The sequence below is a fragment of the Cibotium barometz genome, chromosome 17 (genome assembly GCF_041138505.1).
Source record: "Cibotium barometz isolate CiBa-2024 chromosome 17, ASM4113850v1, whole genome shotgun sequence".
In the NCBI taxonomy this organism is placed as follows: Eukaryota; Viridiplantae; Streptophyta; class Polypodiopsida; order Cyatheales; family Cibotiaceae; genus Cibotium; species Cibotium barometz.
This window is the reverse complement of record NC_141062.1, coordinates 46,099,251-46,121,826: the sequence shown is the minus strand read 5'-3', so window position 1 is coordinate 46,121,826 and position 22,576 is coordinate 46,099,251. Positions and strand designations below refer to the sequence as shown.

The 22,576-nt window shown below is 43.1% G+C and overlaps 1 protein-coding gene across 1 annotated transcript in view; it reads left to right on the top strand.

Moving 5' to 3' along the window:
* The window catches only part of LOC147630074 (uncharacterized), a 70,690-nt gene that overhangs the window by 25,725 nt on the left and 22,389 nt on the right, over positions 1–22,576 (top strand). Inside the window, exons 6-12 of the mRNA XM_086811697.1 lie at positions 6,889–7,267; positions 7,354–7,874; positions 8,159–8,291; positions 8,397–8,521; positions 8,708–9,354; positions 15,495–15,609; positions 15,731–15,847. Coding sequence (XP_086667823.1) covers positions 6,889–7,267; positions 7,354–7,874; positions 8,159–8,291; positions 8,397–8,521; positions 8,708–9,354; positions 15,495–15,609; positions 15,731–15,847 — 2,037 coding nt within the window. The remainder of the gene's footprint in view (positions 1–6,888; positions 7,268–7,353; positions 7,875–8,158; positions 8,292–8,396; positions 8,522–8,707; positions 9,355–15,494; positions 15,610–15,730; positions 15,848–22,576) is intronic.

Genomic DNA, 22,576 nt, shown 5'->3' with positions numbered 1-22,576 from the left:
GTTTGGCAGCGGATTCTTTGCATCTTTACGATGGACAGGACCTCAACCCATATCATTACATGGGGCACTGTTGCTTGGGCCACAGAGGCTAAGGTGGTCAGGGCTTCTGAGGACGAAGGTGGGGGGCTAGCCCTTTAGGTCTCTCACCTTCGCATTTTGGCAGTTCTAGTCCTAGCCCCATCTACTAACCGCTGGAGACCCGGCTCATGTCATAGATGGGGGTTTGCAGTAGCATTGGAGCTTGGCACATATGGATAGCTAGATGCAATCGAGGGTACCCGTACTCTGCCTGCGGAGTCCATTAGGAGCATTTGGCTAGACATCATCCATACCCTCCACGGTTTGTGGGGGAACGTACATGGTGTCTGACCGCATGCGGAAGCAGCGGGAAGCTTTCTTAAGGCTCTGGCAACTTGGCCCTTTTCTCATTGATAGAGGTGGTGATCCCACTTGGCATTACCGACCACCTGTGTGGTTATTCCCTCCCCGTCCCCCTGTATGAGATAGCCTTCTCTTCATAGAGCGGTCAATCGGAGGAGAAGTGCATCTCTCTCTGTCTCTTGATTATTTGATCCTTGCCCCTCACATGGAGGCAAGTTTGTATTTAGCCCTTGGTGGGTGTTTTTTATTAACTACTAGAAGGATCTTTTTCCTTAGGAAAAAAAAAGTAGCTAACTCCCTATAGAAGGCCATTAAGCTTGTTTTATCAATCCAGGAACCCTAGCCAAGTATCAGCCTGCTAATCCCTAATCTCGGGGCCCCCTAACCCCAGTGGATTAGATCCCTAACCCATTGGATCCGTGGATTAGTGTCTAGGTACATAACAATGCTGATATTAACTCCGTGTTTTCTTGTTGTAACATTAGGAAGAAGTGCGTGTATTAAGAACCGTCCAAATACGCAAAGATGAACAGAGAGTAGAGAGAGATATTGCTGAAACAATATTTTTGTATATATTTATCAATATTTACATAGATCCTAGCCAATATGGCCTCAAAAGGAATCTCCTATGCCTATGACTTGTCCCACCTACGAGGGATCAAATAATAACACAATTAATTGCACTTGTCTTTTTATAGGCTCGTGGAACTGCCCCTACTAGTACCTGGCTGTTGTTGGCCGGGTCCTTGGACAACAAAATATTCAAAATCCCATAAACAGACTGGTTAATGCCTAAAAAAAAAGCTCCTAATTCATAGCCAAAAAAGAGGGTTGAGTATGTGTGCATCTGTGCATGTGACGTCCCCTCTTGCTAAGCTTGATGACGGGAATCCAAGTGATCTTGGATGAGTGACATCATCCCTTTACTCCATGTTGGCATCCTGCTTCTAAAACTTGAGGCATTCTTGACCACTTGGAGCTTGTCTTGAAAACCTTCTGTCGCAACCTTGTATTGCTCCAATCTCTAATGCTCTTTTTTTGCGTTGAGAAACGTGCACTTGTTCTTCTTGTCCCCTCCTTGAGTCGAATACTTGCACCTTTCTTGGGCCCTTCTGGAAAACCTACAACCCCTTGTTCCTCCCCTCATCGTTGTACCATGGTTTCTGGGCTCAGCATTTGGGGGCTTCGTACCCCATGATACCCACCGGGGTCCTCTATACCCCATGGCTGCCCTCATTCTTGCACCACCGAGATACTTGAATGTTGAAGAACCATTTGGCCGCTTTTTCTTGTCTGGACCAAAAACAGTCACCTTTGTTTTGTGCGTTTTACCTCTAGGACTTACACTAGGCTCGGATAACAACGTAACATGTGGAAGAACTGCCTGTATTAAGAACTGTGCAAAACGCAAAGATGAACAAAGAAAAGAGAGAGAGATGTTGCCATAATAGTATTTTCTATATATATCTATCAATCTTTTCATAGATCATAGCCAATATGGCCTCCAAAAGGAATCTCCTATGCCTATGAGCTGTCCCACCTATGAGGGATCAGATGGAAACACAATGAACTGCACTTGCCTATTTATAGGTTCATGGAACTGCCCCTACCAGTATCCGACTGGTGTTGGCTAGATCCTTGGACAACAACATACCGGAAATCCCATAAACACACTGGTTAATGCTGAAAAAGGCTCCTTAGTACGAAGGCCTTTGTGTGAATATATGCTCTTATGTGTGTGTGTGTGTGTGTGTGTGTGTGGAGTGCGTGTGTGAGAGCATATCTTGATACAGAGTTCTACATCCACTATTGGGCACTGATGATGTTAATGGGGATGTCGTAGTATCTAGTCCATACTATGCATAATGGAGTTGATAGTTATATAGTCTTGTGGGTTGACTACCATGAGTATATAACATGCACGTTCCTAAAAGGTGAATTTGGGCATGTTCCTGGATTCATCTAGGTATATATATATATATATATATATATAATTCATAGCCAAAATAGAGGGTTAAGTATGTCACATCTATGCATGTGACACTTGTCCACCTGATGAAAACATTGAATATATGGGCCGGGTTGAGTCTACACATGAAAATAACAGTAGTTAGGAATGATGAGCCACTAAGATCACACATAACTATTTGCACAAACAAGCTTCAAAACTTACCAGTGCCTCTAGATATATTTTTGGTTTGGGTGTTGAGGACAAGCATGGCCTTGGTGCTCTCAGGGACTGTCTGTGCATCCACATGGGCAAAGCACAGAAAATGATACATGTGGTAGCATGGCAAAGAAAAGGCTTCCACAACTTCTGCAGCAAAGGAGTATCCACATGCTGAACAGTTAGTGTAGTTACCTGTTTGGACTACATCAACCAACCCATCACCGATCACTGGTGGGGTAGGGTGAACCATGAAAGGATGCATACATTTTTCTGTAGTAACAAAGTCTCAAGTTTTTAAACAACTTCTCTTTCTGCTTCTACAAAGCCTACCATAACATAAACAAATAATTCGCATCAGATACATGAGGCAGTTACAATTGCACAAATATTTGGAAATCACACTGCTTGGCACTAATAACTGCTATACAGTAGTGTGCTCATATTGCTATGTAGCATTGAATACTGCTATATAGTACCTCTTACATTGCTATATAGCACTCAATACTGCTATATAGCAATATTAAGTGTTCAATAGCAGAAAAACCACATTGCTATATAGCACGTAATACTACTACATAGTAGTATTGAGTGCTTCATAGCAATGTCCTCACTATACACATCAGTATTTAGTGCCATTTTACAATGATGACACTGCTATCTAGCACCTAATACTACTATATAGCAGTACTGAGTGCAACAAAGCAGAAAATGGAGATGCTATGCATATGCAGATAATGCTATAAAGCCGTATTTGAGTGCTATATAGCAGAGTGCTACACAGTATAGAGTGCCATTATTCAGTGCAACAAAGTAGTAAAATCACACTACTATGCATCACTATTTACTGCTATATAGCAGGCATAAGTGCTACATAGCAGAGGGATCATTGCTATCTACCAGTAACGACTGTTACATAGCAATCATCAGTACAACATAGCAGTAAGATCACACTGCTTTTTAGCACTGATTACTATTATCAGTAATTAGTCTTATGAATCAAGGTTGTGACCGCTTTACAGTACTGATTACTGCTAGATAACAGGGAAAACTGCTATATAGCAGTTATCGCATTACTATTTAGCAGTGATCACTGCTATCAATGCTATAAAGCAGCCATTACTGTTATATAGAAATGGTCATTGCTAAATAGCAGTAATGATTGCTATATAGTAGTGATCATTGCTATATAGCAGTGTTTACTGCTATCAGTGATATGATTGCTATGTAGCAATGATCACTGCTACATAGGAGTTATAGCAGTGAACACTGCTACGTAGCTGTGATCATTGCTATATAGGACTACATTATGTAGCAATGTTTACTTCTATCATTTCTATGTAGTAGTGATCACTGCTATCACTACTATATAGCTATTTCATGATTGATATACATCATTTTTGATTGCTATCTAGCAGTGATCACTACTATGAAGCAAGGTGATGACCACTTAATAGGAGTGGTCACTGCTATATAGTAGTGATTACTTCTAGATAGCACTTTAAACTGCTACATAGCAGTGATTACTGCAAGACAATACTTTAAACTGCTATATAGCAGAATAAAGTGGTACAAAGGAGTGTTATAGGTGCTATTTAGCTGACCTAAATAAGGTCACGATTGAGACCAAGTCAATGGTCTATAAAAGTGACAAGGAGTGTATGGGCCTTGAGCAAGCCAAGCTTTGCCGAGCTGCCAGATGAAAGCTCACTAAGGTCAAGGTTGAGGCAAAGAAGGAAGCAAAAATCAAAGAGCTTGTCGAGCCTGAAGAGGAAGATATGAGGCAAGTGCCCGAGTACTTTAAGTCCTACAACATCAGGGACAGAGTGATACATGGCGAGAAGAAAGCTCAAAGAAGCTCAGATGGAGAGCCACATGCTTTATATGACGGCTCCACCAAGGCCAAGGAAATAAATCTTGCTAGCCCTTGTGAAGAACCAAAGCCCATGTTCATTGCCAAATATGTCACACCTGAGCAAGAGGAGAATCGATAGCCTTGCTCAAGGAATTTTAGGATATGTTCTCTTGCTGGAAATACATTGACATAAAGGAAATTCCTCCAGAAGTGGTGAAACACACCATCACAATGATATGATGCACTAAAAGCTGCTGTAAAGGAGTTTTCAATCCTTGATAGCAATGTGATCTTGGTACATAGCAAAATTGAATGTTGTATTGCACACTGCTAGGAAGCACCTCATAGTGCTATATAGTAGTGCTACATAGCAATAATACTACATTGCCACATAACTTCTAGTAATGCTATTTAGCAGTAGTGAGTGCTACATAGCAGTAAAATCACACTGCAATTCATCACTTAATTAATACTGCTATAGCCTGTCAGATTGCCCGATGTCCAGCCGACAAGTGTCCAATTGACAAATACCGGCCGTCCAATTGTCAGGGAACGCGACAAGTAGCACTCCAAGTTGGTGATCCGTTGATGGAAGTATCTATCTATAACCAACCTCTTCATCGGCTACATGCGCTCCATGGCATTTACTAGGTCTCTTACCTTGGAGGACTGTCACTTGCACACCAAGAGCAAGTGGGTGGCACTCCCCTAATATTGGCAATTAGTAGTAGGTTGCACCAAAATCACACTTCTCATTCAATGCTGGGCACTTTTATGGCCCAAACGGCGCACCTACTCACCCCGGGGATGGACCACTTGTATGAAAGAGCAATCTTGGGATTGTCGAGGATCAATCAATTTTAGTGAATGAATGCAATTGTTCTTATTCTTCATTGTTTGTGTACTGTGTGTCTCTCTTTCCTTCCAAGTGTTGTATTGAATTGGCATCTTGCCAATTGCTAGTTTTTGTTGTCTAGTCTTGGGTACACCATAAGCACGGTGCCTTGTTAGAGTTGTGTGAGTGTGTAGTGAAGCACGACAGTGTAGCCGCACGTTTGTAGTAACTCTTGGAGTCATACTGCCATAGAGTGAACCCGTGACACTGTCCAATGTCACATCCCTAGTGTGCCAGGCAGCAAGGTTTGCTACAAGTATGCTAAAAATTTGGCGATCCAACGAGGGACTCTCAACAACAAGGAGTTCTGAGCCTAGTGTCACATGCCAATACGCGCACTTGGGTTGGGTCATCAAGTCCACTGAAAAGAGTCGGTTGACAAATTGTTCACTTGGTTTCCGGTGAACCATTTTGCCAACTGGACAGTCCTGTGTGATGCCTTCTCCAGAACCTTCCGTTCAAGCAATCACGAGGAGCGGGTTTTGGAGGAACTCCTCCACTTGAAGCTGCTTCCCCGTGAAACAGTTTCCAAGCTCATGAAGCCGATGACTGTCTAGCCTGCTTACCAGCCCATCCAGGTGACTTCATGGTGTCAATGGGTGAACCACACTCTTCCTCGCACCACTCACGTCCCCAAGCATGCCTTTTTGACGCCTTGAGGAGCTACCTCTCCGACCCTTGGATAACATTGCTAGTCTTATTGGAGATCCAAATGCACAACAAGCTCTAGATGGGACAAAGATTTTTGCTTCTCAGCCACTCGTAGTAATTTGGCAGGATATTGTACACACCCTGGGGTAGGATTTAGGGCTTCTCACGTGCCATAGTAGCGAAGAGAGCTTCCTTCACAAGGCCTTCATGGCATTTCCACTCCCGGATTGGTTTGACAGCCTCACTTGTTTTTCACATGATTTTGTATGAGACTTCATCTCTCTCTCTCTCTCTCTCTCTCTCTCTCTCTCTCTCTTTTTTGGGGATCAGGTCACACTTAATAGAAGCTAATTTCCTTGCAAAAAATGAAGCCTTGCTTTTTTTTTTTTCGGGTGGTTTGCCGGGGGATGAAACGTTTTGAAACAAAATGTCAAAAAACCAAAAACCTCAAAATGTTTCTTGTGACTGAATCAGCCACATGCTTAGAAAAATTTTCTGGTTGGAGCAGCCAAAAACAAGTGAGCATCATATCATGACAGCAACATTTTGCCTTTATGCAAGAGCGTTGGAGAGTTGTGTGCTTGTGCTGCATACAAAAGCTATCAATATTCTCATCAGAACTTGTCTCTAAAAGTTAAGTCAGTTTGATACTTGTGCATGGCAATATTTTATAAGATGATCAACAAAAAACAAGGGGATTAGGGGATCTTTGTGCATTTGAAGCTGATTATTGTTAAGCTTTAAGGTTGAGGGTTGATATGCTTAAGTTCCATTTTCTTTTTAGAGGAGTCGTGACTGTTATTTCAATTTTGTAGATTTGTCTGAATTTGTAAGCTTGGATATTTAGAATCATATGAAAGTTTATGTACTAGTAGGTGTGATGAATTGGCTTAGGTGTAGTTGGAGGAACCTTACATAGTTTTTATAACTTGTTTGCAGGGTGGTATGCTTGTTCTGCACACAAAAGCTTTGTCAATACTTTTACAAGAAAGCAGGAACATATTCTCTCTTAAAAATGTTCTAATTGAGGGTGTTACGAGGAAAATTGTATCCCCATCAGCTACAAATCAAGGCTTAATGCATGAAAGCTCTCCATCTGCACCACCCAGGCTTGGAAGGTCATCGTCATTGCCTCTGCAATATGCTCAAAATGAGCAATTAAAACAGCAATGCCTTTACTCAGCTCCAATCGAATCATGCATGGATGAACGAGAAAAACACTTCAAAAGTTTTCCATGGTTGACACGAGGCTTCTCTATGGAGCTTTTAGGGATGTGTTTACTATTGGCACATACCAATCCTGCATCTGCAAGCGAAGGTACAAAATCAAGTTGTTCAATTCATGCCACTATACTTGTATGAGCATCATATGCAGCTGAGACTGGCATCTTGTAATCATTGCAGAGCCGGCAGGTTTGCTTTTAGAGGTGGATGCAATAACAAAACTTGAGGGAAGTGTAAAAGGGCAAGCTGTGTATTTTGAAACCACTCAACTCTCGATATGCAGTCTGCAATTTTCAGCAGGGCAATACTCAAGACCAGTAAAGGGTAATCAAATAAGTCATATCCCTAAATTTGGTTCCAGCTCCATGTTGGCTGCAGGGCTTGGTATTGTGGAGGTTCCAAAAGACTTGGGTGATTCTTCGAATCCTTTGAGAGGCCTCTCTCACTTTGGTAAATCAGGGGTAAGCATTGCCAAAAGCAAGCATTCAGCACTGGAAAGTAGTCAGGAGCTACTACCTTCAAGTAAGATGAAAGGAGTAGGCATGGAAAGGATGAATGACTACATTGTAGAGAACTTAAGAATCTCCTGTAGGCTTGAAAATAACTCAGGTTATCCGGGTCAGTCTGCATGGTCTGATGGCTGGAAGGGCTATTGGTCTTTCCTTGGCATCGATGTTGGAATAACCATGTCTGAGATACAGGTACTGCTCAAAAAATATCAAACTTTGGATTTTCACTGTCAGCAGGCCCTTGTCCAAGCAGCTATCATACCACGATAGCTGTCGTCCAAGCAGCTATCGTACCACGATGTGCCGAGGAGGCAGCATGAATTCGATTAACTTTTTATTATTAAAAAAAGTAAAGGAGTCGCACTAATTATGTTTCAAATGAGTACTATCTTATATTAATTCACTGTTTAGTGCAGTCTGGTACTGTATCTTAGCTCTCTTGACAGCTAAAGTAACACCTACTTGCACTGTTACAGATACTGTTGGCGCTTTTTTCATCTTTATCTGGCTTATCTACACATACCAGAAACGATCCCATAAAGTCATCAAGAAATACACACGTAACACATCCAGAACAATTGTCGGATCATGGATATGAGGTCCCGGATGGTAAGTTGAAAAGTCGTGACTCTATACTAATTCCTCATTGTGACTTGATGAGCTATCAACTTCTGATCAAATGGTTTAATGTGTTCTGATTTCTGGTGAGAATAGGTTCTATTGTAGCTGTGAAAGATGTACATGAGCATTTGTACATGGCGGTGGAAAAGGCGGATAAAAATTATCGCTTGATTGGGGTGTTGCACTATAGTCTTGTAGGTGACAGGGCTCTTTTCAAGGTTGCAGACTGCCACACTGGTTCATTTTTTTTTTTGGGGTTTTTTAACATTTTCTAGTACGGTTTTACATCCTTCAGGGATCAGTTTTTCCTTTTTAGAACTCATCGAATTCTGTTTAGTTTGTTTTCCTTTTGTATATACATTTTAGAGAAATGGGTGATCTCATCAGTGCGTTTTGTTTTCCAGGTTAAGTATCAGAAGCGTCGTCGAGATTCCTCACAGTTGTGGTTCTCCTTACTATCTGTGGGTGCAAAGAATGCTGATGGTGAGCCTTTCCGTGTTCACTATCGCCCTGGATCTGGATTAGCTGATATATCAAGCACACGTGATGGGTCATGGGAGCTTTGGCAAACCCTCCCATACAAGTATTCGGCAAAGGAAGAGGACAGGGACATTGATCTTTATGGTGATCTGTACAGCAATTTGGTTTATCTTGTAAATCAAAAGAGCAAACAGGGATTGACCTTAGATAGTGGAGGTCCAATGATGGTTAAGAAACCTGGAAGCCCTTTTAAATTCAAAGTATTGGGATCAGCTGGTGCAATAGACACCACCTTTGCTCAAGTGGAGATGCATACCTCAAAGGAAAATGCTCAGGAATCAGAAGATCCCCCTCTCAGTGTGTTGGTTGCTGTTCCGAAGGTGGAGGTAAAGGTGGGAAGAATCGTTTTCACCTTGTTACATGAAACAGGAGGCGGAAAGCATCTGCTTCCATTGCTAAGAGGATGCCTGGAGGATGCTGGAGCTGTGATGCACATACAGCCATGTAAGATCAGGCTGATGGGGGAGTGCAAGATCATATTTGAATACTTGGAAGCTCATGTAGATAAATGGTATGTTTTCAACTGAGATTCACGTATACAAGCCGTCATACCATTTTTTTCCTAGAAGCTAGGCAAACGAATCTTGTACATTTAACCACTAAATAAAGATTCCCAACTAAGATGCTTCTTTGAAGTAGAGAACAATCAAATGTTTTAAATTGGAAACCCAGTAAACAGTTTGTGGAGGGAGCAGACTAACGAAGGCATGCAACAAACTTCTTGTCTCCCCAAAAAAACATATCAGGTCCGTGAGAGGTGGATGTTTTTCCCAATACAGCAGACTACTTATCATGTATCACAAAAAATCCAAGAATTAAAAGTCACCTCAAAGAGGACGACTACTGAAACAAAGCACGCAGGGAATCTTGTGACGAGGATAATATTGTCATGCAATCCCTGTGGCCGAGGTTGGCAGGAACAAGGGCTGTCACCACTAACACCGTTCATGAAAGCAATCATTTTGTCCTCCACCCTCCAGTCCACATAGCAGAATCACTGTGAACTGTATCAAACCATGTGAACCAGAGTACGCACGTTTTACTGCAATGGCCTTTGTGCTTGTGGCCCTTGAAATCTGCCAAGTTTCCAATTACCTCCCATGCTGTCTCCATTAGTTTGATTTGGTTGAATGCAGACCAGGGAACTGTGCTAGTTGTGTTACATGCTACTCCACGAGTAGGATACAGAGTACCATCTGCTGGGACGCCCTTGTAAAACATTCAGGTCCTGAATGTTGAGCCGCTTTTGAACCCCATTTTGATAATGCTACATGTATGGACCGTATCCTCTGCCATATTGTATGGGTCTTTGTGTATCCTCAATTGCAATGCTGTCTCTGAATGTGTAGTGAAGTAAGACAATCAAGGGGGGCATCTGTGAGTGATCTCCAGTAAAAAATAGGCAATCTGCCATGTGTGTTATCCGCCAAAAGAAAAGTTGAGCTAAGACAATCAAGGGCTGCACCTGTGAGTGATCTCCTCTAGTTAAAAATAGGCAATCTACCATGTGTGTGATTTGCCAAAACATAAATGTAATCTTCCTGCTTCTGCCAGAGCTCTAAAGTCTCCTCCAAAAGAACCCATGTGTGGCTCAAGTAGTGTCATCATTCTCCCAATGGGTCACCTGGTAGAAACTAAAGTGGAAGCCCTGTGCTAGATCTTATATCCATTCTTTACATCATAATCAAAGAAGAGATTGGACTCAAATGTCCTTGGCCACCTATCCTTGCCCAATCACCCAAAACAAGTCTAGTGAGGCATCTACCAAACATCCAGTCACCAAGAACTGCATATCATGTGTGGAGGGGAGTGCTTGCCTTGCTGTCCCGCCACTCTTAAAGAAAGCAGCTCTGCATCCATCAAAAGATCATGAATGATCATGTGAATCCTCCATTTACTTCCCAATGGAGTGTAGTGAAAGTTCGCCATCGGCATCCAATGCATACCGATAACCTGTAGTGGGCCACCTATACTAGAAAAGACTCCTAGCTACAAAACAAGGGGGTGTGTTACTGCTCGCTGAGTTGATAAATGTGATCCTCCTTTGAACTGTTCAAAAAGTTGTACTGAGTTTCTCTCGCACAGTCCCCCAATATGCATGAAAGCCTCTGGTTTGGGCAGTGCAGCTTTGGGTATCCTACTCCACAAGTGATTTCCTTGTTTGTGTGTCTGTTGCTGCAAAGGCTGTTCTTAACCTAACCGGCCAAGATCTACCGTAAACTCAAGATAAATTAGGAATAAAATTTGAAGGAACCCATGGATATGCTGGCTAGCTTACCAACCAATCATAAATCTCCTATCTGGAGATCACCCGTGAGCCTTGGGGTTATGGTGCTATCCCAACAAACTCTAGCTAGCTAGCTCTGGTGTCCCATATTCAACTTGGTTGAATACAATGCTAATCAATACACTTAAATACACTAAGATTTGATGGACACTTGCTCAAATACAAGAAGTAAATTGCTGAATTGACAAGAATACTACCCTCTCAAGTGCCCATGTTCCCTGCCATCTGCTCTCTATTGTTCCACCAACACAGGGAGCAACAATCTGCAAGAGAGCACGTAGGACAAGAGAACACTACACAGGGTATGTGATCTTGTAATCCGGTTCCTCCCTTCTGTTACTTGCTTCCATATTTAAGCATAAAAGCTTACCAATTGCAAGTAGAGTCGATGACAGCGAAAGTCTTCACGATGGAAGTCCGTGGATTTCTTCACGGCAAAAGTCTTCAAGAGGATGAAGGGAACCTTGGGAAAGCTTCCCCTATGGTTCAACTTGAGAAAGGAGAGCTGAAATTAGGGTTTTCAGCAAAAAGACCAGAAATTACAGCAATCAAGAGAGCTGTTTTGCTGAATTTCAGTCATTGAGAGTGTGTAGGAGAGTGCTTAGCATCCGGAAACACTCTTGGAAGCTTGAGAAACACCTTAGCAAGCTTGGAAATGGAGTTGGGAAGGAGAAAGTGCAGAAAATGCAGCCCAACAGCCCTCATGAAGGAGGCGCCAATCTCTAGAGAGAGGAGGAGGAGTGAGGTGGTGAGTTGTCCAGTGTAGGTGGCAGGGAGGTGCTTTGTGGAGCAAGCTAGAGTGGACACATGGCTGGTTACTCTCTTTGTACAAAGGGGATAAGGTTTGGGCGCTGGACATTGGGTTATGTCCACCTCGGGAGTCGGGACATCAGTGTGTGTGAACACCGAGCTGGTCATAATTTGTAAGTGAGTTTTGGTCACCCAAAACTTAATGAAGTGTGTACACACTCACTTATAAATTAGTGCTAACTCCTAAGGTTAGGTTTATGACCAATACGAAGAGAAGTTGTAACTTGTGCCTCCACTTGGCGAAGTACAGATGGGAGTTGCATGCCGAGGCGCTGCCAAGGGCTTAACATGTGAGGAGGTAGAGTTGAACTCGTTCCGGATGTAGCCCTTGCGGAAGAGATAGATGTTTGCAATGCATCCTCGGTCACAAGCAAGGGCAGCTTGTAGAAGGTGGCAGATCTGACCATGGGCAGGTGTTCTGCGGACAAGCTTACAGCTCAAAGTTGTGGAGCCAACAATATGTAAAAGTGTGGGAGGTTCACTTTGATAAATTGGCAATTGAGGATTGCCTCCGTCAGGGAAGGGAAGAGGGAGTGGCTACCACGGAGTCCTCCAAAAGGGAGAAGACCATTAGGTGCTCATAGCTTCCTTGGGAAAAAAACAAGCTTAAGCTAGGGAGCAGGTGGAAATAAGGTGGGGGGAAGAGAGAGAAACAGGAAAGAGGCACACGAAAGGAGGGAAAAGGAGGGGCAGCAGCTGGACACTGCAAAGAACAGCTGCGAGGGGGCATTAAGGACAGTGCAAAGGGCCAAGGAGCGGAGTCAGAGGTGAAGGATGGCTAGAGGGGGGAAAATGGGGGGCTAGAAACAGTGTGCTATCTTGGGGGGAGGCTGCGAACCGCAGGTGGAGGTCGCAGGCATGCAAGAGGGGGCTTAAGGGCAGGAGGGTTACAACACAATGGGGAGAAGGAAGCACGGGGGCAGCCAAGGGCTAGGGCCGAACAGCTTGATATTGCAAAGAACAGCTGCGGGGGGGCAAGAAGGGGGCATTAAGAACAGTGCAAGGGTTGAGGAAAATTGCAACAGCCTGTTTCTTTTCATCCCTTGCGTCCAAGCGGGAGGAGGTATTATTGACCTGGCCATCCAATGCAAGGCACTTCTTTGCAAGCTAGTGGGAAGAAGGTTTCTTGTAGGGATGCAGGCGTGGATGGATTTTCTCATATACAATATTACAAACTACTATTTTTATTCCTCACAATGGGAGTGATTCGAATGCATACTACATGTTGGATTCATTTAGAGGTAGATTATAGATTGTGCCCCTTCCCTCTTTTATCATGTATTGTCAGAGCGTGGTGCAACATGACCTTTCCAGAGGTAGAAAGAAAGTAAGATAGAGAGTTATATTATACGTCTTCAAAATACCACCCAGCGGGTCTGTGAGAGTAGACTAAAGTGTTACAATAGTTCCATGAGATAACTCAATCATGAAAAAAAAAACATAGACAACTAGCTGCATGGACAATGATGATGACAATAGGCATATCTGGATACATGTGAAAAATACATCTCTCCGTATCATGGCAGTACATATCTAGAGACATGTGAAAATTGTATCTCTCTATATCATGGCAGTACATATCTCGATACATGTGAAAAATCTATATCTCCATATCATGACAGTACACGAGGAAGCTGATGTATGTGGGTTATCATCCTCATCCATCTGGGAAGGCTGAAGCCCATCACGTGGATGATTCGGGTTGATCTTTGGGTGCATTTGGCTATGTGTAGTGGTCATGATGGGAGAGAGGTCCTACCTCTTCACTTACATCTTGGAAGGTTTTGAAAAGTCATCATAGAGATGCTTCAGTCTAGCACTTAATGAGAGCCAGAGCAGATAGATGCAGACTATTACTTTTGCCTGAATCATGAGCCTCCATCCCCGCCTTCTTCTCCCCCCTCTTCCTGCTAGGTGGGTTTTTGAAAAACCGATCGGAGTTGCTTGGTACTCTCTCAAGCTAAGATGGGGCATCCACTATCGCCTACCCTGTTCAGCTAAGATGGACCAATACCTACTTCCTGGAGCTGTTATGGACCATGTGAGGATAGTAGGCCATTTGGGGAGATAGTGGTACATTGACCCTGCTTCTAAGTCTTGAAGTTTAGTTTATGGCTATACAATGGCTGCTTGATCGGTTATCTTCAGTGGGACCCGGGAGACTGGGATTGGATTGATGTTCACAATCCTATGAGGAGCTTTCCCTTCTTTGAGTATACGGTCAAGCATGCCAGGCTCTCCATGCAGAGGATTCCTACACTCAGACCTTATCGTGAAAGTTATGAGAATACTTATGCCATTAGACTTTGAGTCCCCATCCCCCTCCTTCTTCTCCTGCCTCTTCCTGCTAGGTGGGTTTTTGAAAAACCGATTGGAGTTGCTTGGTACTCTCTCAAGCTAAGATGGGGCATCCACTATCTTCTACCCTGTTCAGTTAAGATGGACCAATACCTACTTCCTGGAGCTGTTATGGACCATGTGAGGATAATAGGCCATTTGGGGAGATAGTGGTTCATTGACCCTACTCCTGAGTCTTGAAGTTTAGTTTATGGCGGTACAATGGCTGCTTGATCGGTTATCTTCAGTGGGACCCGTTAGAGTGGGATTGGATTGATGCTAACAATCCTATGAGGAGCTTTCCCTTCTTTGAGTATATGGTCAAGCATGCCAGGCTCTCCATGCAGAGGATTCCTACCCTCAGACCTTATCGTGAAAGTTATGAGAATACTCGTGCCATTAGACTTTGGCTTTCTTATAGGAGCAGGCAGATCTCTTGGATGGTGAACATCCGGCTAACTAGCTGAGAGTAGTTCTGGGTGCAGATCCATCATGTGCTATATTCTCATCAGCTATTGAGTCAGTTTAGCATTGATTCTGAAGTTGTAGAGACTTAACAGATGATATGGCGTTGTGCTGCGCAGTTATTGATGATAGACATAGTGTGCGTTACTTGTTTCTTTATTACTTACATAGCCCAATCTGGTTTATGGGTTTCCTATGAGGGTAGGAACATGGACTTGGCCTTCCAGGTTCATGGAGGGGAAATATATAGATGAACTCTGGGAAAGGTCCCAAATTTACAGTTTGTACTATTCTGTGGTGCGATGGATTCTTATTTGGAGATCATATCATCATTACCAGTATCACATTATGGCAAATTTGAAGAGCCAGACGCATAGAGGCTAGTGATGACACCCAAATTGTCTATGCTCAGTTGATATGCAACATCTGGGGATTTCTGTAGAATCTAGGTGCGCTGCCTTTCTTAGGGAATGAGGTCATGGGATATTTTCTTCTACTCCCATACTGACTAGCCACACACCTTATAACTTGAGCTGATCTTTGATGGGCCTTTGGCCGTGGTTCTGTAATGTACTGCTCATACTTATTAGAAGTCTTTGTTTCTTGGAAAATAAATAATTATTCGGCCTGTTAATCTGAGAAGTTAAGCCCATTTAGTTGGTGTCATGGAATGTATTGTTGATAGCGTACTAAAGCTTCAACATCTTGATGGTAGTTATGCTTCTTACTTGAACTTCTGTGGCTATCTGCAGGTCAATGATCATACCACCTGTGGATACCGAAATATTTTACCGCGTACGAGCACCTGCGCAGGCTGAAGATCAAAGAGCTAAAATGGCGGCTTCTTTTTTTTCAAGATTTAAAAGGGTAATGAAAACGTGTACATATGAGTGGCCTATCCATGCACACACTTGAAATCATAAGCATCTACAATGTCCAAACTAATGATCCACTCATTCATATTTAAGAATCACTATTATATTTGCAGGTAGATATTACCATAAGCGAGACATCGCTTGATATGATGCTTTTTGTCATTGGGGTGCTAAACCTTGCCGGTCCTTATACCATAAAGAATTCCCCCGTGTTGGCTAGTAGTTGCTTGGTAAGCTAACCATTTAAGCATTTCTTTCTAATGTCTATTTCAAGCAATAAACTCGCATCATAACAAAATAGATTTTCTGATTTATGCTGTGAGCTTTCTTCCGTTTACTAATATTGTTTCATAGAAAAGAAGGTTATCTTTTTCTATAATTAGTACAAGAAAGAAGAGGTGCGCCCCCCCGCCCCCGGAAAAAAAGAAAAAAGAAAAACAAGAATAGATTCTTTTATTAGAAGAAGAAAGGCGTCATGCATTATGTAGTAGTCCACTGGACGATCCATGAGTTGAAGGGAAGGGAAAAGGGGGGGGGGGTGGAGGAGGAGGGAGGTGGGCGGCCCACGAGACTCGCTTGGCACCGTTGTTTGAGATTACCCTACATTCTGGGATGAGGATTTTTTGTAGCGGCTTACAACAGTGATTTTGTATGCTCTATTCATACTGAATAGGAGTCAGCTTTCTGCAAGAAAAAGAAAGTTTCATCCATAGGAGATACATCATACTATGGCTGGTGGGAGGTGAAAAAAGGAAGCAAGCCCTCTCACAGTAGTACATAAATGCATCACCAGAAATGCATGGCAAAGATCATGTGGACATCAAGTGCATCAAATCAAGAGGCATTGCATAATACCCCTCTGAAGGCAAGTACCAAATGCCAAGCTGATATACGTATGTGTAAAGGCAACAGGATTTAGAAGTCATGCCTGTGAGACATGCAATGTAAACTGCAAGAGGGAAACTCATCAATGTAGGATCCGATGAGGAAAAATCATTAATGGTAGGGCTGATAAAAGTAAAAATTCAGCAATGGGAGAAGCTGAAAATGGGGAGAAAAAGTGGGGGCTCGAGGCGGGCATCAGCCAATGCTATGAGACGATAGGTAAACTCTCAGTGATGCCATGATCAGTGGCATGTATGGCAAGTGTAAAGATGCATAATCCCACAATGAATAATATACATGTGACATGTTAAAACCATGAGAGCAAGCCAACACTGGCCAAGTGTGTAAAAGGCACTCCCAGTAAACATCACATGTGAGAAAGTGACAATGTCAACACTGTAGAGACAATCCTGTTGCAAGGGAAAACAACATAAAAGGCATCTCCAGTAGACATCACATAAGAGAAAGCGTCTAGCATAGACCAGCATAAGGGTCAACAAGCATAAGTGACCATGAGGCATCACCAATTGCATGTGGGTAAAATCCCCCCCTGAAATGCATGTGGGTAAGTAAAATCCCCCCCTGAAATGCATCTGCCAGACAATGCATACCATGGAGTACAGACTTTAGAGCATAGTCATAAAAAGCAACGGCATCAAAAGACATCTGTGCAGGCAATGAAGATGTAAGGCTCAAGGCTGACACATGTGTAGCCCAATTGGCCTGATCTGCACCTGTGGAAGAAGATGCCAACTTCTTCTTTTTTTCACTCTCAATACGCTTCTTGCATTCCTCGATGGTGTGCCCTGGTTTCCTGCAATAGTTACAGCGCTTTTTCTTTTCAGGCTTGTTCTCTGTCTTGGGAGGATCCGATGGGCTAGGTTTAGGCCCAGATCCTATTCCCACGAAAGGGAGCAGCCATTGCTGACTCAGCAGACACCATGTTGTTTCTGTTCAAACGAGATTGCTCTTCCCTGAGCAAGAGAGTCACAAGGTTGTCAAAAGTGACCGCATTAGGTGCATTGCCAGCCAACAACCGCAAAGTGGTGCCAAATGTCTGATAAGAGTCAGGCAAATTACGCAAAACTGTCTAAACAAGATAGCCATCTGTCAAGCGCTCATCAATGTTAATGAGTTGCTCTCGTAGGTCTTTCACATGCGTAAGGTACTGATCGATAGAGTCACCTTCAAGCATGCGGTCAGTCTCAAGCTTGCCCTGAAGGTAAGCTACACGAGCCTCATTGCGACTTGAATACAACGCCACCAAGGTATCCCAAGCACCCTTTGCAGTGGTGCAGCAACGAATGTGCAAAATGATATGCCTGCGGCACGAGAGAGCAATCAACGCATGGCCTGAGCATCCCTAGCATCCCAAGTACGCTGCTCCTGAGTAGGAGGAATACGAGGAGGTGGACCTGCAGGAGGGTGAGCGGGAATCACTTCACCTTCCGTTGGAGCAGGTGCAAGAGGACATTCCTTAGTGCCATCCATATATAGCCATACATTCTTGGCAACCAAAACATGACGCATCATATAAGCCCACATAGGGTAGTTATCCCCATTGAGCTTGTCCTCTTGAGATAGCATTCCAAAGAGGTCATTATTACTGTTGGCCAAGATATCACAACAAATTGACAAGTCACCACGAGTAGGCAATGCCCAACAAAACCGTAAGAATGCGGGAGATAAATAACAGGATAATCAATGGATTGAAAGGGAACTCCTTCACCACGAGAAATACATATGCATGTCCCAAATCTGCAAGTGTACTGCACGATGATGCAAATCAGGCAAAGTGTCCACAATGGCATACATATATTGTAGCAAACCACAAATGTATACATGTGCCGTGAAAAACACGATCAACTGACACCTGTAAAAGCTGCAAGTGCGCATATCTTAGCAAAATCAAAGGTAAATTGGTCGAATGCTCCAAAAATGGGCTCAATGTAGAAAAGCCCTAACTTTTAGGTAGCCAATTAGACCAAATTGGAGGAAATGTCCCCATAACAAGTAAATGTGCCTTTAATATCCAAAATGTCTGCAAATGTCTACAATAGATATGCAAATAGTGCCAATTGCTGCAAAATCCCCAATTTTTGCATACATAAATGCACAAATCTCATGCAAATCGATGTCAGGAAGGAGCAATGTCACAAATGTGAGCTTAAAATTTGGCTAACACAAATCTGCTCAATGTTGCGATTTCTGTTGAGAAAATGCCCAAATGTCAGGGTAGACTTCCTGTAAAGCACTTGCACCTATAAATCCCTTAGACAAACCTGTAAATCTGGCCAATTTTTGCAAAAATATCCCCAAAACTGAGTACAATGTACTGTAATGTCTGTGAGATCAAAAGGAAAAGGACCAAAAGCTGCAAATTTAGGCTTAATGTTGAATTGCACGAAAATTTAGCAGGTAAAATGAGACAATTTCATTGATTTTGAAGTGGGAAAATGTTTGCAGGTGGTCAAAATCGGCAGGCAGGTTTAGGGCAGCGTTGGTACAGTTGGGCGCACAAGGCAGGGCGGCGGCTGTAGGTACAGTCGGCATAGGGCGGCGCAGATCTGAGGTGGCGCAGGAACCGTTGACGCAGGCGGCGTAGATCTGAGGTGGCGCACGTCCAGTCGATGTAGGCGGCGCAGGTATAGTCAACGCAGGCTGCGCAGATCTGAGGCGGAAAACATAGATTTGAAGGCAGCTGATGGCGGATTTGAAGGCGGCAGCACACAACGACGGAAGATCTCGTGGTGAACGGCGGCAGTGGATCTGAAAGCGACTGCACAGGCAGTTGAGGGCGGCGGCAGGGCGGTTGTAGGGCGAAACCCTAATGCCAATAGGCTGAAGCTCAAGCTTTGAAGGGCAGCACGGGGAAAACCCTAACCCTAACCCTAACCCTAACCCTAACCAAGATCTGATACCAATGTTGGGTAGGAGGGAGGCTAGCCTGCACACACACACACACACACACACTCAACCTCAAGCTTAGAGAAATGTGAGAGTGCTGGAAAAGATGTACTCGATAATGATATGAAATTAAAGTACAAGTGAGTACTAAAAAGCCTAGGGCTAAGTACCCAACACACATAAGTGTGTAGACACGGTAGATATACACTGTGCATATGACATACTCCCCTTCCTCTAAGAGCTCACTCCAGAGCTCACTAAAAAGCTAGGGTAATTCCTCTGAAGGGTAGTCAATGTCTCCCATATAGCGTCCTCCTCAACACGATCCTTCCACTTGATCTTGTATTCTATGATAAGAGTATTACGCAATCGTCTTTCACGAAATCCAAGAATCTTTTCAGGTTCGTGTGGAACAAATGTCATGTCCTCGACATCTATGATTTCTTGAGGAGTAACTAACTGGTTTGTTCCACCCAGTACTTCCTTAAGTCTACTGACATGAAATACAAGATGAACTTTCACATGAGAAGGCAAATCCAATTCACATGCGACTGAACCAATCCGTCGTGTAATACGAAATGGTCCACAGTATCTAGGGGATAATTTCGGAGATCGACCTGTCCGTAAAGTCTCAGAATCTTTGGGAACTTGCAAATACACCATCGTTCCTTCTGAGAACTCTCCGGGTGAATGATGTCTATTAGAATAAAATCTGTCTCGGTCTTACTTCTAGTAGATCCTTTCACAACCTGTAACATTTCTTGCATATCTTGCAAAAAATTACATGCTGCATCATGCTGAAGTCCTGAAAATCCCACTGTAATAGGTGATCGAGGTTGAAAACCATACATAAGCATGAAAGGACTAAAACTTGTACTCATATGCTTAGTACTATTATATGCAAATTCTAACATAGGAAGATAATCCTCCCATGGACTCTGTCTTTTGGAGACATAGGCTCGAAGCATATCTTCCAAAATTTGATTCACTCTTTCAGTTTGGCCATCAGATTGAGGATGATCTGAGGAACTCAAATTTAAAGTTGTTTCCAACTTCTCAAAAACAAGCCTCCAAAAGTCGCTTGTAAACTTAGAGTCCCTATCACTTACTCTGTCCTACGGTAACCCGTACAGTCTAAACAATTGCTCAATAAATTGCTGTCTAATTGCGTAGCTGTAATGGTCTTCCTTGTCGGTAAAAATCTAGCCATTTTTGTCAAGCGATCCACCACAACCCAAATAGAATCGTGGCCTTGACGTGTTCTTGGCAATCTAGTAATAAAATCCATGGAAATACTTTTCCATTTATTACTTGGGATTTGCAAAGGATGCAACAATCCAGTCTGTCTAAAGCGTTCAGCTTGACAAACTTGACACTTGAGAACATAATCTTCTACATACCCTTTCATCTTTGGCCAATAAAGAGTGTGTTTCACTAACGATAATGTCGTGTGTACCCCAGGGTGTCCAGTAGAAGGGGCGTCGTGACACTTCTTAAGAATCTTGGACCTAATGTCCGAGATCTGTGGTACACAAATTTTGTCATTATTACGGAATAGTAAACCATTCCAAATTATCCACTGACCTCCTGCAACCTGAATGGTAGACTGCTCAGTCATTGAGTCTTGGTCAATCAATGAGCTCTCGTCCTGGATCTTCTGCCAAAATGGACCAAAATAACTATAAGTCTTGCAAAGCCCTCTCAATGACTGAAATAAGTCAGTAGAAATCTCGGTGAACGACAAAGTATTCACCTCTCTAATTCGACTGAGCGCATTTGCGACGCTACTCATGGACCCTTTTCGATAACGAATCTCAAAATCAAAATCTTGGCACCCTTTTGCTTCAGGCACTCGTTACGCATATGTTCTTTTTTCTTCCCTGATGAAGCAACGTCCCTCCTCCTTGAGCTTCAAAGCCTTAAGGAGACGTTTTTTCTTTGTTGGGGTGGAAGTTGAATTCTTCGAATGTTGGTCTGAAGACTTTCCTTCCATCGTGCTAGCCATTGGTGTGGAGAACTTTTTTTTGTGCTTGTTCCCCTGCACGGTCACGGGTTTAGATTTGGAAGAGACCATTGTATCATCATAGATACGAGCGGAATGAATGGCCTCGTCCAAAGTTTTGCATTTGTTGTTTTTAACGTGTAAACGGTACGAGTCGGGTAAACCGGCTACGAAGAAACCCAAAAGAGAAGTAGAATCCATCTTTGTAGCTTTCATCTGCAAGTCTCAAAATTTCTAGAGGTAGGCCTCATAAGCGAGGTCATGGTCAAAGTAGCAAACCGGGCAACAATATCATAGTTATCCTCTTTCTTGAGGAATTCTTTCTTGAAGACTTCTTCGAACTGTGCCCAAGTCGTTGGTTTAGGGTTGAGTTCTTTCCACCAAAGCAAAGCTTTCCCTAAGAGGAAACCTGCTGCTAATTGGATCTTTTTGCCATCGTCATATGGATGAAACTCAAAATGGACTCGCCACTTATGTAGCCAAGTGTCCACTATCTCGTTGGGACGTTGCTCGCGCCCAAACTGTTCTGGAGTAATATTGGGGCCTAAAGCAGATGCCAAAGTATCCATATCCGAAAGAGTAGATAGGGTAGTGGCGCATCTGCACGGCGACTTGTGCTTGACGTTCCGAGGAAGAACCTTCGAGAGCAACTTTAAACTCTTGGAAATCTGATTTTGAAACAAAATTGTCGAAAATCGGTGGCTTCCGTAGTCGCCAGGTCTTCACGTTCGGGAATGGGCTCCAACTCGGATTCTTGGGTCGACATCTTGAAGAGGGCAAGATGAGAGAAAAGTTTGAACTTGCACAAAGAAGAGTGCTAGAGAGCTTGAGAGCTTAAGAGATGTGTGGCAAGAAGCCTCCTTGAGAGGAATTTATAGGCTTCCCCAAAAGCTTACTTAGCTCTTGCTTTTGTGTGTGTGTGTGTGTGTGTGTGTGTGTGTTTGTTTGTTTGTTTTTTTTTTTGGGGTAAAAATATATATTATTGTTTTTCTTTAAAAAAAACACTTATAAACCAATACTTGGGTTTTTTAAACCCTTTCACTAAGGTTCAGCAAAAAACGAAAGCAAAGACAAACAAGGCGTGGGTTTAAAAAAAAAAAAAACGAAAGCTAAAAAAAAAACCTCCACGCGTTTGCTTTTCGCTAAATCTTGCGCCATCTTCATG